Here is a 15760-nt window from a genome sequence, read left to right as displayed (position 1 = left end):
CACATGGTAACTGGCATTTCCTATTGTCTATAGAAACAAACCACCCTTGCCTGCCCCAGGATTGATATGTGGGGGGTCTCCTTAATTTCAATAATCAATCTTTGCTACTGATCTGAACAAGTGCGCAACTGGTAAGGTGACTGTTGAAGACACTGAAAGCACCTGTCATTGAAACTGTTTACCACAGAATCCAAAATTCCCAATGCTTCTGAGACACACATTTTCTCCAGTGCCCGAAATTTTAAGTCACGTCCCCAGCAGGAATGTGCTTATTTCTGCCCACGTGTCTCTTCCCTGCTGTCCACCCTGGTGTCACACGCCTCTCCTTACGTCCAATGCACCTTCGTTCTGAACAATGTTCTTCCGCTGATTCCCTCTGTGAAGCCCTGCTCTCCAGAATACGCTTCAAGGACCTATCTGGATTGTTGGGTTGTTAAATCCGACAATTGAGCAACATAGTGGCCAAGGGCTGTTACCTCTATAATCCAAGTAGTCCTGGAGAATATCCAACATCTGGGTCATCTGGGAGAAAAGTAAAACTCGATGGCCCCTGGGAAGAGAAAAGGAAAGGGACAGCTGCCAACTCTTGTCAGATTTAAGGTTGAGTTTCCTCAGGTGCAACGTAGCAAAGATTGCATGTTTATAAACACGAGAAATACTGAAGCAGGAACGTAACCATCATGATCACGTATAGATCCCTCAGAAGTGCTACAGGCTGTATGGAACACAGCTCCACCCACAGTCAAGCCTTCTGGTGGTGTTCTCAAGCCACAGGGGGTACTGCCAGGCGCATGTGTCAACATCCAGGGAGCACGGAAAGTGCTAAGAAGTTGCACCTCCATCTGGGATGCCAACTTGCTCAATGGAAACAAGTACACACACTTTCAAAGCAGAGTAAGATGTGCAGAGTAAACTGCAAAATCAACGCATACAAAGCAGAGCGCTGGGGAGCCTGTGGGCCTGCGCTCAGCCTCACAGGCCTCCATGTGGCTGTAAAGTCCTCTATCCATGGCATCTTGGTTAAGTTTGAGAAGTATCACTGCCGAGAAGGGGCAGGTGGCATCTCAAATTCTAGATGAAACTTGAGAAAACTTCAGTATGGGGTGAGAAGAAAGGAGGTCAAGGGACTAAATCAAGAGTGAATTGAGGCCTAGAGCTCCAGGTCATCTGCGTGTTTTAAGTTGGGCTGGCGCTACCACAACCACGGTCCCATCACGAAAACTCATTTAATCTGAGTTTGCAGTGTAAGCAAGAGCAACAACTGTGGAGAACTCCTTTAGGACTCTGGTCCCAAATGGGTAGAATAAGCTTAATGTGAAGCTAAGGACCTCCATTCCAATTTATCCCAGTCATTTTCCAGCTCTGTGACACAACTTCTCTGAGCCTGTTTAGTCACCTGTGAAATGAAAATACAGGACAGAGGACATTTATAGGTCCTTCTCCAAATCTAGCCCACTTACAGTGGGTACATCACAGCCAATAAAACAGTAAGAAATGCAGTCATTTGACCTGCATAGTTTTAATGTTAGAAATGTTACCAATCTGAGGTTTTAGGATGGTTCGGGCCCTGTGGGGAAGCTGTGCCAAAAAAGACACCTTTGAGGTCCTTAGGAAGCTGCTTTTTTCTAGATGCCTCTGTCTCTCTGGAGAGGCGGCGGGCCAGGGGCCACCTGCACCATCAGGCCGCTGAACACTCGGCTGAACCTTTAGAGACTCTGATGTCCAACTCATGTCTCTGGGAGACAGTCCCCCGAGTTTCCCCTGAGTTCAAACCAAGTCCCACATGTTAAGAAAAATGAGTATTTACTAAGCCCTTATTATGTGCCAATTCAGTGCAACGTACCAGCAGGGAATGGAAAAAGAAGTTTACTGTTATCTCTGCCCTCAAGGAACCACACAGAGAGAGCTGGGGCAATACATCAACACACGTCAGCTGCAGGACAGCAGGTCACAGGGCTGTGCTGCCAACACTCTCATGACCCCAAGGCTGTAGGAAGTCAGGGCGACTGTGCAGGGGACAGGACGAGACTGAATGGGTTGGAGCCACAAAGATGCTGGACCCTGAATCATGGTCGTGAGCAAAGGAAACGAATGAGTCTCAAGAAATCAGAGCTGTGCATTAGTCCAGTTGTAACTACCTACCTGGAATACAGGAACGCCAGCAGCTTGTCCAGCAGGTGAAGTTTCCCACTGGCTTCAATCAGGTGCTCTCCGATTTCAAAAGGCTCTGGCTCCACACCTGAAAAGGAGGGAGCCTGCTCTTAACAGCGTGCTCCCGCCCAGGGAGACTCCTCAGGCAGAAGTTGGTGCTCCCGCCCAGGGAGACTCCTCAGGCAGAAGTTGGTGCCCCCGCCCAGGGAGACTCCTCGGGCAGGGAAGTCATCGGTCAGGCAAGAGCGAGAGGTCAAGCCTCTTCTGGGTCAATCAAAGGCCCAAGTCCATCTCTCCTTGAGGCACTGACAGTGATTTGTTTTCATAACAATCTTAGTACGTTAACACCCCTCAGAGCCCGGCACACCCAGTATCCCCAATACACATTTATCCAAGGAACAAACCCCCTCTTTAGGAAATAAAGGCACAGGAAACCACTAAAGGCCAAACAGACCCAAAATTAAAACCTAGAGGTTCTCACTCTAGAAAACAAATCAAGAAACAGCTTAGATATATAAATGTTCCCAATGCTGCCCGTTAGAAGTTCTGATATGCACCTGAGAGTCTATGACCGTTTTTAAAAATACAGAGCACTACTTGCAGATTCTCTTAAAATGACTGCAGCAAACCCTCCACACTGATCCTGTCCCGACTAGATGCCCCACACCCAGAAGTCATGGATTGTCCCAAAGGCTACAAAAATAAAATCAAAAAAAGCCCTGTTTTGAATAAAAATGAAAACGCTACACATCAAAATGTGTAAAACACAACAAAGCAAGCAGAGGGAACTGGACGGGCCCCTGCAAGAAGGGGAAGCAGCAAAGGAGGCCGAGCAGAGACAGACACAGGCAGGCGGGGAAGCAGGAGAAAGCGCTGTCCCCGTGAGCAAGAGCAGGCAGTGCCTCGAGGAAGAGGTGAGGAAGGCGAGGGAGTGTGTCCAGGGCCGCCAGGGGGGTTCCAGCAGGAGACGACCGCCCCGCTGCTGGCGGAGCACCGTGGAGACAGATGACTGGCGAATGTGGCATGCTGGTAATAAAAGGCAACTGCGTTGGTGCAAGACAACAGGACATCTAATCCCAGAGCTGGCCAGACAAGCCCCGGTGATGAGACAGCCCAGAACAACAAATTTTGATTCTTCAAAACTGCCGATTTCATGAAAGACCAAAAAAAGCTGTCTCTCTAGATTATAAAGACAAGACAAAAATAACGCAGGATCTGTGACTAGGCCTTGAATTTAAGAAGAAAAGGCCGTAGGGCATTGAGGGGACAGCTGACGAAATGTGACGATGAACCACGAGCGAGGTGACAGCAACAGAAAAATGAACAAGGAAAAAAAAATGAACACAAGAGGCTGGGGGAAATACAGTAAATAAATACGGGCGATTCTTCTGAAGAACTTTGCTGTTGGCCACAAACGTGAGCGACAGAAATGTAAGACGCGCTCGCTGCCTCACCATCAAACAAGTAAGGGTGGCCCACACATTTTCGAAGCTGGGACAGGATGTTCTGAAGTTTGACTTTCTTTGCCACTTCATTTTCAAATGCATCTGAAATTAAGGAGAGAGAAATGGATGATGGAACAACAAAAAACATCTAAATTTCAACAATAACCTGACCCATTTCAATAGCGTGTGTTTCAGACTCAGGTTAACCTCCCAGACGTCACTAGATTGCATTAAGATTTAACAGCACATCCATGGGAAGTTCTCTGGACTATCCCTGTTTTAAGAAGGAAGCCTAACTCTGAATTGAACTCAGGAATACTTTGTTATTCTTTTTTGCAAAACTCTAAATTTCCTTCTTTACTGCCGTGTGGAATCAAGGGACCAAAAAAACCCCCACAAATTGAGAGACTTTTCTATTCCTGTGTCTCCCTTCCCCCTGCAGAGTCCTCCCGGCAAATCTGATTCAACAAGTGGTTTTGCAGTGTGTTAAGCATGTGATGTGGTCGGGGGTGCTGGGGATGGGAGGCAGCACTGGGAGGTGTTTGTGTAGCTCCTGGCAGTAAGGAAAGCTGTGTGCGGAGGGAAGAAAAGGTCACAATGCTTGATCAAGTCTGAGTTTTATTAAAGAGAACCTGCCACCTTCACTGCAGCTAACCTGAGTATTATTTAGAACATTAATTTCGTCCTGTATTCCTGCTACACTAAGCCAGTGTGATTATAAACTATTCCCCTGCGTGGAAACCACACCCTCGTTTAGTTTCCACGGGGACAAGTGTCCTCTGATTACCCAGGTCCTTCATCAAAATGGCCTTGTAGTATTGTTTCTGCAGCGCGGACATGCTGTGGTATAGCACGACCTCTGTTTTCCTGGGAAGTTCTGTGGCCACCTCAGCCTTCACTCGCCTCAGCAGATACGGCTGCAAGAGCCTGTGCAGCTCACCTGCTGTGGAAGGAGAGGAAACACAGGGCTGTGGGACGAAGGCAAGACCACGGCACCCGACTTCGGAAAATGCAGCAATTTTTTCTGGTTTCACATTTTCATGACAGTTCCGCGCTCTAGGCCGGTGTGGTCACGTTTTAAGAGTACTTCTTCCTTCACTGGGTTCCTCCCAGCGTCCTCTGATATCACTACTGGCTCTTAAAAGTAGGAGCACTCAAAAAACTTAATTCTTAACGATCTCATTTACAGAGATTCCGTGTTTCTCAGATACTTTTGCATTTAAGTCTCAGTGATCAGCCAACAGCTTAGAATTATAGGACAAGGAATATTCGCCCCATTTTTCCAATCTCGGGAGGCCCAGAGAAAGCAAGCACCTTCTCCAGAGTCACACGGCTGGGGCCGACACTGCCAGCGTTCAAGCCGGTCAACAGTTCTTTTGAGTTCGACCTCCTTAAACTTCAAAATCTAGCCTGGACTGGAATTCCACTGCAAACAGTACTGCCAGACAGCAAATAGAAGTGCTCAGTTAAATGTGAATTTTAGATAATCAAAGAATAATTTTTTAAGACACGTAGGTCCCGGGTAACATTTGATTGGGTGTTGTGGATTTCACCTGGTGACCCTAGACCTAGGGGCGACTGGGGCAGACTCAGGTGAGCCTCAGCCTGGGCGTGGGGGCTCCAACTGACGCTCAGCTGGGGCACACCCACAGCCAGCGTGCCTGCCGTTCCGTTTGGATAATCATCCGGGATAACATTTTAGGGGTGTCTACAAAGCAGAGGGGCTAAGGGAGAGACTACGGCTGGCGGTGGATGGAGGGGGGAGGCGCCCCTTCTCCATCTCCACCACACAGCCGGCCTCAGCATCTGGCTCTGGTGCAGTGTGGAAGGAAAGCCAGTGCCATGGGGAGCTGCAAGGTAGTTTGGGGCTACCGCACCCACACTTCTCTGCCTCGAAGCAGCACAGAAAGGCAGCAAGGTCTTTACAGAAATTACACTTTGGAGGGAAAAAAAGGTCTGAGAACCAAGGGATGCTTTTTGCTTCTTCCAAAACCACAAGGCAGTCACGCTGTGGAATCCTGCAACACGTCGGTCCCCAAGAGCAGCCCACGGGCACTAGGGATCGACTGTTACCTTGTTCCCTCGCGGCTCTTTACTCCCCGGCTACCGATTCTCTTTCTTCTCCACAAATAGCCACCAAGACCCAGGACAGCGTCTGGTCAGGCTCGCGGCCACTATAGGAGAGGAACTTGCCTGACTGGGGCTCTTTCTCAATATGCTGGTACCGCTCAACAAAATCCTCCACCTGTTCCTTGGAGAAGACATCTGGCTCCACAAAACTGAGCAGGGAGTAGAGCTCCTGGAGGCTGTTCTGGATGGGGGTTCCGGTCAGCAGGAGATTGAAGACGACTGAGAACTGAATCATACACGCACGGTGTAGAAGCCCCAGGGCTGGACAGCAAGCTGCGTCCCCTCCACCAGCCTCACCCACACAGCGTGCTGGAAGGACCGACCCGGGGACACGGGACCAGAGGGCTCAGGTTCAAGCTGAATACTGGCTGGTGGATACAGGAAAAAACCTCTTCCATTTCAACTCTAAGAAGGGGAGAGGAATTCTGGGGCGGGGCCACCAAGAGAACGCCCACAGACTCTCTCCGTGAGCTCTGGCGTGCCCCTTGCGGTGGCCGTTCCCCAGTCTGTGTGAGGTGTCAGGCTGTGCATTCCCGCCATGTGCGGGGCCTGCGAGGAGTCCGACACCACAGCATGCACTTGGGGTCTAGAAGCCCAGAAGCCAGGCCTCCCTGTGACAGGCCAGACGCCCGGTGCAAGAGCGTCTTGTTGTAAAACTTGACAGCACAACTGGCCTCGCTGTCAGAGCAAGACTCCTGGACATTTCTGGGCCACATATAGCTCAAAATGGGAAGGCATTCTGTAAATTCTGAGCAACAGATGGAAACATCAAGAAGAGACTAATGAAGTGAAAAGTTAAGAAAACACCAAACATTACATTGTCAGGTAAAGGACAACATCTGAACGGACACTAACACAGGTGCTCACCATCTGGGCGGAACAATACGGCAGGAGGAAGCCACGCTCGCATATGGGGGCTCCATATCTAAACACAGCGTGTGTCCAAGCACATGTATGCTGTATTTTGACATTTAAAATACAGCATACATGTGCTTGGACACATGTATGTTTTATTGTTTTATGTGACACACAAGCTCAGTCGCACATCTGAGCATGTGTGTGTGAGGCCAGTGTGTGAGTGTGGGCACTGCACTGGCTGTTTTCACTCAAGTGTGTGTGTATTTTTGATTTGGGAGGGCATTCGTATGAAGACGCTGCTTTTTATAAAATTCCTTCAACAACCAGATTTTAGTAAGCATCACCTCTGATGTAAGGACCAGTCAGGTCATACTAAGTCCTAATGTCACCCGCAGAACGTTCACTTAGCCTTGCAGAATGCTGACTGTGGAAACAGCCCAACTTAACTGACGCTGCACAAACTTTAATATATTTTGAAAAGGAGCTATGTAAAAACAGACTCCTCTGTGAGTTTACCTCGGAAAGTGTCTTATGTAGCAAGGAGCTTTGGTTTTTCAAGCGGTGAGCTTCATCCACAACGAGAACACTCCAAGGAAAACTGTGAGAGAGAAACCCAGCTCTCAGTTGTGTGTGACTCCAGCGTAACTCACGACCGAAAGTCTCACTGGAGCCTGTGACGCCGCTGGGAAGGCCGTTAACCATTCCATTAGAAACACACCCAAGCCCTCTTCCGACCCGCGAGTCCACCACATGCACAGGACACGATCTGGAGAAGGTGCCAAAATTAGGGAATCATTTCTGCAAGCTGGGAAAGCCCTGTGCACTAAAGGCTGAGAGGAAGAAGCCAGAGACAGAAAGAAAAGCACTGACTACCTGCTCCGTGCCAGACACCGCATGTGGGCTTCACGTGTGTTCGTTAAGCGAGAGAGTGTGGTGCGCAGACACTGCATGTTCACTTAGCCCACGAGGAAACTGAAGCTCAGAAAGCTTAGGTGACTTGGTCATAATGCATAATGAGGTAGAGCTGAGTTTCAGATCCAGAAGAAAAAAACAACAGACGCTGGTGTCGCGGTAGTGAAAACCAGGATGACTTTAAAATGGGGACATGAACAGGATCAAGTGTTACAGATGTCGGGAAGATACATCCTTTGGGTTGACTAATTTAGAAATCTTTGGTGCTGTTGCCAGAGTACAGTAGGTTGTGACAATCATTTCTCAGGAGAGTTCAGTCATAAAAGCATATTCTCTGACAAAGCTCTTCCTCCCTCCCCCCAAAAAATTCACAATTTGGGAAAACATATGTATGAATAGCAGTTCCAAGCTGCAGTACTTAAAAAAGCAAAAAACATTGAACAACAATAGATCCAATTATAGGTAAAATATGAAAGCATTATAAATGATGACTGTTACAATAAAAGGCCTATGTGACAAGATGTAAGTTTGTATACCCTTGTCACCAGCGTGAAAACCATGCAAAGGTAACAATGTAGCAGCTGTAAGATTGTTAGCTTTTTGTTTGTAAACATTCTATAATCTCACCGCATTATCTTACATGTAAGCAAAACGGCACACAAGTAAAACAATATTGGAATGATGGTGGGTATGGAAATAAAAATCTCTCAAAAATCAGAGAGACCGTGAGCAGAAGTTGGCCCTATAAGGAGAAGCCCTCATCCTGAGCCTACAGAGAAAATCCAGAAACAGGTCGAGAGTGTGGGGGTGGCGGGGCACTGGAGGTGCAAGTGACCTACAGGAACTGGGCATCCTGCTGGGCAGCAGGAGCTGGGGCACCTCTCAGGATGACAGGACAGGAAGGAGGCCCAGCTGAGGCCAGGCACTGGTCACGGGCCATGGTATGAGAGGGCCACACTGCAGAGCCAGGCCCCTGTTTGAATTAGCGGGGGGGCCTACTCCCTTGTGAAGAACCAGGCATTTCGGTTTTCACACAGCAGGTAGCTGCTGTGAGCTCTGCAAACTTCTTTAGAATTATACTTCAAAATCCCTTTCCAAAAAGTTAATTTTATGACACAAATTGCTGTTAGGTTATTTCCAGAAAAGGACTCAGTTCCCTTCCTAAAATGCAGTTAAATTGTAGCATTTTCTCCAAACAGCAGCATTGAAAGATGTACACAAGTTGCAATGTAGAGATTTTACTGTCTATTAAGGAGACCCCCCCAAGCGCACCCCACAACAGCCATCCAAGGTAAGAGATTCGATCACCCCGTTTCATAGATGAGAATGCTGAGGTTGACAGAGATAAAGGGGCCAACCTGGAACAGGCGGCCAGTGAGCAGGGCTGGTCTGCAGGCCTCATGGCTGCAAGCGTGTAAGTAGGACCCGCGGGGGAGACACCCGGGAAGAGACAGAGTGCGAAACGTGCAGGAGAGACGTGACTTTCCCCGCACACCACAATCTCTGGCGCATGCAACATACTCACGATTTTAGGAATGCTGCGTCTTTCAGGCAAACCTGAAAAGGTGAGGAAGACATGCTGTAACAGCTGGGGCCGCGGGGCCCTGGTGTTACTAGGCTGGCTTCTTGCCAACCTCCTCAGCTATGCACTTAGCTAAGTTGTACTCGTTCGCTCACTGAAAGTTCTGAGTGTCATTTCTAAGCAGCGCTATTTTACAGACAGACAAAAGGGAGGCAGGAACAAGTGGAAGATCTTGCTTCGAGTGATCCAGTCTTAGCTTAAAGAACAAGGATCTAAAGAGACTGAAACTAAGTGGTCTCCAGTCCCATCGTCCAGGGACAGAAATGACGCCACAGCCCCCAAAGCCCCTCCCTCCCTTGCTACCTGCCGCCTCCCACACCTGGGCCAGGGGCAGCAGCAGCGTTAGCCTTCCTGGGAAACCTCCCCGTCTGATGCACCAGGAAAGAGAGCACACAGGCCCTCTACTTCCTCTCTGAGAAGCTAATGCAAGCAGACTTTCTTGCCAGAAAAAGGCACACACTTAAAAAAAACTACACACAAGGAATCAACTTCTGTCCTTGCAGCTCTCTCTTCTCTCCGAGAGATGTCAGTGTTCACGGATGATGTCTTCCCTCCAAAGGTTTTCTCAGAGCAATAAATATGTATCTTTTCATTTCTCTTTTCAAAAAAATGAATACGTTTCCAGTAGATTCTACAACTTCTAAGTTCCCAGATTCTTGCTATAGAGAGACAAGCAGATACCTCAAAGGTAGTGAGCAGCACATGAAAACGCAGCTCCGGCTTCAGGTCTTGCTGCAGGCGGGCTCTCTCCTCCTTGTCACCTGAATATGTCACACAGGAAAGGCCTGGAGCAAATCTGAGGCCAAGAAGAGAGGGAGATGAACACAAATGCGGAGCCAGGAAAGGATGCTCAGACCCGGAAAATCACACTCAGCGCCCTGCAACCAGAAAGCCTAGAGGAGCGGGTGAACCCAAGGAAGTCGCTGGGTGAGCAGGTGGAGGGTCAGATAACATCTAAGAGCCTTGCTGACTCTTAAAAATTGGCTAAAAATGAATCCCAGCCTTTAAATTGCCAAAGAGCAGTAATGGCATCCATTGTGCCCGCCCCCACCCGGGACTCCCTCCCACCCCGCCCAATGCTAGCCTGTACTGGCAATGCCTGAGGCCAGAGTTTTCTGGGAGAAATAAAGTCTCTGCTTAAGACAATGTTATCATATTTCACGTATCACCTGGGACAAAATCTTAACGTAAAAACAAAAATTTCAGCCACCTCTACCGCCTACCTCTCTATTTCTTCTCTCCAGTTGCTTAGAACAGACAAGGGACAGAGGATCAGAAATGGCCCCTCGTCGTTTAATCTCCCGGCCAGGTAGACGAAGAGAGCAATAGCCTGAAACGGACAAGGCAAGAGTCTTCGCCACATTTCCATTTGAGAAACCACCTTAGACTTCCCATGGCCCTTCAGGGAACACAAGCTCTTCTGGAAGACTTGGCTCACAAAAAAATGAATAAATAAACCCATGGTACAAGGTCCCACACATTAGGAGAGTCATCCACTCCCAGGCCAGTCTCCACGTAACTGCCGGAGAGATTTATGACCCGTTCACACCGCAGCTGATACGCAGTGCTGCTTGGCATCGATGCACTTGAACCTCGTCTGCAAAGAAGAACATCAGGAAAGACCTTGACAGGCAATAAAAACGCCAGTGATGTGCAAGATCAGCAACGCCCTGAAAACGCACGAAGTAGCCACACAAGACAGCAGAGACCGCCAAGGACATGCCACCTTCGCAGCTCGCTGGGCTCTCCCAAGGGGGTTTCCTTTCTTCCATGCACATTTATGGGCCAACCCCTCTCTAGCACGGCTCTGCGCTCTGGCACTTAGCAGTGAACCACACCAAATCCCTGCTGACACTTACACTTTGGTGAGGAGAGAAAGAAAATCAAGAAACAATGTTTCCTAATATCACCTCAATTCAAAATCTCTCTAGAGAGTGAGAGAGGTGTGAGGCCAGGACTAACCCGCACTTGTGACCGGAAAAGTTTCTCTCAGAGGCGACAGGCTGCTGTGAACCATAGACAAGAGTGGTCTCTTAAAAATACAAAAAGGTCGAGAAGCCTCCATCCCCAAGTGCTAAGCCATTTCTAAGAAAACGTCTCTTGAAGACACAACCCACGGACCTGAGAAGGCTTCAGGCCCAAACACGCCTGGCGCGGCTGATCTGAACTTCCCAGTGTGGGAACAGCCGCTTGGCATCAGCAGAACGTGTCACTGTGACAGTTCTGGACCGGACCAGGCAAACTAGGAACAAGGATTGTGAAGACTATAATAAAATGGAAACTGTGACAGCATTAGATTAATAAAACACAGACTAATAATGTGCACAAATGTTTCAAGCATGCAGAGCGTGGGCTGTCATGTCCAGGCCGGAGGGCTGCTGCTGTAGGTGAGGGTTTTCCTTCCACTGAAATTACATTAACTTTGTAATTTTTTGTAACCATTCATGACTTCCAGCCCAGAGCAATCACCTAGTAGGTACTTACTGGATTAAAACCACTCTGTTTAGCTTTCACTGAGGCTATAATTTAGAGAACATTTACCATAAACCATAAACCAGACAAGTCTACTAAATGAATTTGGGTTCATTAGTGAATTCTACCAAACATTTAAGGAAGAAGCAATGATAATTCCACAAACGCTCTTTTGGAAAACTGAAGAGGAGAAAATACTTCTCGGCCATTCCATGAGACCAGCTTCGCCACAACACTGAGACCAGAGAGAGACGGTACAAGAAATGGAAACTATAGACCAACATCCTTCATGAACACGGAAGCAAAGACTCTCAGTGTTTTAGCAAGCTGAATGTGGAGTGATAATATTTTTAGGGCACTTAAAGTAGAGCTATATAAACACCTGGGAAAAGGCAAAGAACAAGCAGAATTTGCTGCCCTGGGCCTCCCTGGTGGTGCAGGGTTAAGACTCAGCACTAAGAAGCTGTCCGCAGCTACTGCAGCATGAGTTCAATCCCCGGCCAGGGAGCTGACCCACATGCAGCAGACCTCTCCTATCTCCCCGCTACTCCCCTCAGCAGTGTGTTTCAGTTGATCAACCTGTTCTGCTCCACACCTGTCCCTGGTAAATTCTTTCACCCCCAACACCTCTGGCCTACACCCCAGCTCTTGAATGCATATTTAAAAATAAAAAAGAACTTGCTACCCTGAATGAAGTAGGGTGATGCCAGCATCTGAAGCACAGGGCCCAGGGGCCTCTCAGCCCGGTTATGGCAAAACCCTCCCAGGACCTAGAGATGGGGCACCCAGGTTTGGATCGGCTGTCTCTGCGGTACACCCAGACTGCGCTGCCTTTCTCTAGTAGGTCGCGTGGGATAGCCCAAGGGCTGTGTCTGGGCTTTGCCTCGACCCACATCATCTGCCAGCCTGGTCGAGGATGTCGCCCGTCAGCAGCAGCCTCACACATACCTGTCTCGGTGCCCGAGGCGGCCGAGCCTGCTTCTGCGAGGGTCCAGACTGCACCCTGACTTTAGATGGTCAGGGCATTCTGGAAACACAGGGCGCTTCTTCGGCATTTCTCTAGCATGGCAGAGAAATAGGAAGCAGCCCGACCACCCACCGAGGAAGGCAGGCTAATATCAGAAGTGACCCATAGTTGCTAAGGAGGGTGGTCAGTTTGATCTGGGACAGGTAGATTTGCTTTGTGTCGAGAAAAACACTGCCCTTGTGCTGAGATCATACATGCCAAGGCCTAGATGAGGTTCCCTTATTTAATAAATACTGTAAACAATTCTGAGCTCTAGGCAAACCCCCATGGGGAGACGATCCACGTAACTAAAGAATGGTCTGAGATCACCCCCATCTCAGTTCTCAGGGGCGCTGAGCACACGTGCTGCAGAGACAAGGCCAGAAACCCAGGCCGGTAGCGGGCAGTAAGTTCTAGGAGACCTTGGACAGGGGAGGTAAAAGGAGAAAATAAGAGCTGGGAAAATGGGCGTGTCTGCCCGGCTGTACCGGCACAGGAAGAAGCCAGTCACAAAGTAGGATGAGGAGATTTTAGAAGAGAGAAAACAGGGTTTAAATATCCCCCGGACACGGGCACATACAATCTCCTTTGCCGCTCCGGGTACAGCACCCTGGGAGTCCTTGCTTTCTTCCTTTAAATAAACTGTTCTTTACTTTCCTGAACAAAGTTTGCTTCTCCCTGCTTACTTATCTAAAGAGCCTGCGAATTCCTTTTTACGGCTTTGTGGGAGAAGACCCTGTAGTGTTTCAAGGGCTAAATTAACAATGTACACCGCTTCACTAGTATCAAAAACAGCGGCCAAAGACAGACGAGTCACAAGGCATCTCAGCGGCAGTCACGCCGCAGCAACCTACCTGGCAGGTCTTCCCCAGGCCCATCTCGTCTCCCAGGATGCAGCCATTCTGGCCGTGGAAGCGCTGGGCCAGCCAGTTGACTCCCTCCAGCTGATAAGAGCGTAAAGAAACCCCTAGAAACGACACAGCAAAAAGCAGAGGCTTCAGCACTGGTGTGGGCTGCGATCTGAGCCTTCGAGCGGGAAACGCGGTCTAAACCCCATGACTGCCGGCCCATCCTTGCCGAGCAGTTGCGGTGTGACTATTTGCAGCTGCCAAGCTGCTTTTGGAGCAGACGTAGTCGCCATTAACTCCAAAGCCCCACGGCCACCTGCCAAGGCTGTCGGATGAGACAGTCAGCCTGGGACCCGGTTTCCAGAGTCCGCTGCAGGAAATGAGGCAGCACGGATGCAACATAACACGCGCCCTGGTACACACGCCGGCGCGCTTCATCCCAAGCATTTACTGCTGCCAGAGGGAACAAAACGGACACAGGACGCGATTAAATCATGCTTCAAAGGAGTGCTGTCAAAAAGGACCCCCGTCGGCTGTTTCTGCCCCGGTCCTGGGGGCCCCCTCCAGGTGCTGTGGACTATGGCAGGCTCTCGGGCCTCAGTAGCCCCGCTTTGAGCCAACCCTGTTGGCTGCGCATGCACCCCCGCGGGGCTGGGTGACTTTGGGTGCTTGGTTGGGAAACTGTATTCATCCTCTTTCATCCCCTTTTGTACTGCACACTGATTATATTAAAGTTCCTTTCCTTTGAAGGTCTTGAAGAAGGAAATATCAGGCTGACCTGTTAATTCACTGGTTATGTTGAGACAGAGCCTAAATGTAGAACGAAAGTTCCAGGGAGAAACATGAACGTCAGGCCGTCACGCCTGACTTGTGCACCCCTGATAACCACTCAGGAATCTCCAGCTTCTGTACTCCCCGCTTGCTTCGAAGTGCGAATGTGCCCCTGCTGAGGCAATAAATCCTCTGTTCCCTACCTGCTCGGCTCTGACTTGAGAGAGAGAGCGCCTCTGGGCCCGCCGGCTCTGAGTGCCGCCTGCTTCCCTTATGGAACTTTGCCACAACAGTCTTAGGCACTAGAGAATGTTCTGTCTTGATGCGGCCGACGGCAGAGCCTATTTAGAGCGGGCAGGTGTGGGAGTTTTGGGGTGCCCCTCTCCCTGTCCTTAACAATGCACACGATTCCAGCCACAGGTTTCATTAATTTGCTAGAGCAGCTCACAGAACTCACGAAACCAATTTACTCGCTCAAGCACAGGTGTGTTAGGGAGGGATCTGGCACAGGCGAGGAAAGACCGGCTTAGGTGGAGATGGGGGACGGGCGAGGGCCTTCCTCACCTCTCCAGACACGCCATTCTCCCACCACCTGGCAGCTCTCCGAACCCCATCCTTTTGGGGGTTTTGTGGAGGCTTCCAAACATAGTTCGGATCAAGCAAATCACTGGCCTTTGGCGGCCGACTGAATCTCTAGGCCCTCTCTCCAGCCTGGCGGTCTGGGGTGGGACTGAAAGCGTAGCCCTCTATTCCAGAGGCTGGTTCTCCGGGCGCCAGCCACCGTGCGAAGGCACCTCCAAAGTCACCGCCTTCACGTAACAGAAGACACATTCACTGCTCCCAACACGAAGGAAAATAAGAAACCCAAGGCTTTCAGGAACTATGAGTGAAGACCAAATATATGTAAGAAATAAAGTCTGGTCATGTGAATGACCGTGTTTTTTACACAAGACACAATATCACACAGAGAAAAATGGCAGAAGTTACCAAGAGCTACAAAAACCAGGGAGCAATCACAGCCAGCTCCAGGACCCTCCCCCACCACACCTGACCTAACCCTCAGTAAATTAGGACCAGCAGCTTAGAGAAATGCAGAAACCCCAAATCCCACCCAGTCTACCATTTCCCCCTCCCTGACTTTCCCCTTTCAAATCTCCAACAATCCTCTGCTTGGCCAAAGTCAAGTCATATGCACAACAGGACTCCAGGGGAATCTGGGAAATCTAGGTTTTTTTTTTTGCTTTCTAGAGTCTGGGGTGCAGTAAGGCAGGCTCTGGGTTAGAGAAGGAACAGCTTGGGGGCGTGCATCATAATACCCATCATATAGCTGTTTGCTTTCTTTTGCTTTGCCTACCTCTCAAGTGAATGGTAAGTTGTATAAATCAGTCAAAAACACAAAGTAGGGCCTCCTTGGTGGCGCAGGCGGTTGAGCGCAGTGCTGTGAAGCTGTCCGCAGCCTCTGCAGTGTGGGTTCGATCCCGGCCAGCTGTGGAGATACCCACATGGCACAGCAGACCTCTCCTGCCTCACCCACTACTCCCCTCAGCAGTGTATTTCAGTCAATCTGCCTGTTCTGTTCCCCAAC

The 15760-nt window shown here is 49.5% G+C and overlaps 1 protein-coding gene across 7 annotated transcripts in view; it reads right to left on the bottom strand.

The window, feature by feature from the left end:
• CHD1L (chromodomain helicase DNA binding protein 1 like) overlaps positions 1 to 15760 on the bottom strand; it is an 88089-nt gene that overhangs the window by 17873 nt on the left and 54456 nt on the right. For 5 of the 7 annotated variants that reach the window (XM_037498918.2, XM_037498916.2, XM_037498915.2 and 2 more), the window contains exons 2-11: positions 13411 to 13523; positions 10302 to 10408; positions 9760 to 9874; positions 9022 to 9053; positions 7101 to 7182; positions 5790 to 5952; positions 4384 to 4539; positions 3606 to 3698; positions 2143 to 2239; positions 477 to 550 (exon numbers count right to left, since the gene is read on the bottom strand). In XM_037498918.2, the coding sequence (XP_037354815.1) occupies positions 477 to 550; positions 2143 to 2239; positions 3606 to 3698; positions 4384 to 4539; positions 5790 to 5952; positions 7101 to 7182; positions 9022 to 9053; positions 9760 to 9874; positions 10302 to 10408; positions 13411 to 13434 (943 nt within the window). In that variant the 5' untranslated portion in view covers positions 13435 to 13523. Of the gene's footprint in view, positions 1 to 476; positions 551 to 2142; positions 2240 to 3605; positions 3699 to 4383; positions 4540 to 4910; positions 4995 to 5789; positions 5953 to 7100; positions 7183 to 9021; positions 9054 to 9759; positions 9875 to 10301; positions 10409 to 13410; positions 13524 to 15529; positions 15549 to 15760 lie in introns of those variants that run through there. The other 2 variants (XM_054691400.1, XM_037498921.2) reach the window with 2 other exon arrangements.

The sequence above is a fragment of the Talpa occidentalis genome, unplaced genomic scaffold (assembly GCF_014898055.3).
Source record: "Talpa occidentalis isolate TD23 unplaced genomic scaffold, MPIMG_talOcc4v2.1 talOcc4.9, whole genome shotgun sequence".
NCBI classification, from domain to species: domain Eukaryota; kingdom Metazoa; phylum Chordata; class Mammalia; order Eulipotyphla; family Talpidae; genus Talpa; species Talpa occidentalis.
Note: the sequence above shows the minus strand (reverse complement) of the source record. Positions and strands in the feature narration are given on the sequence as shown.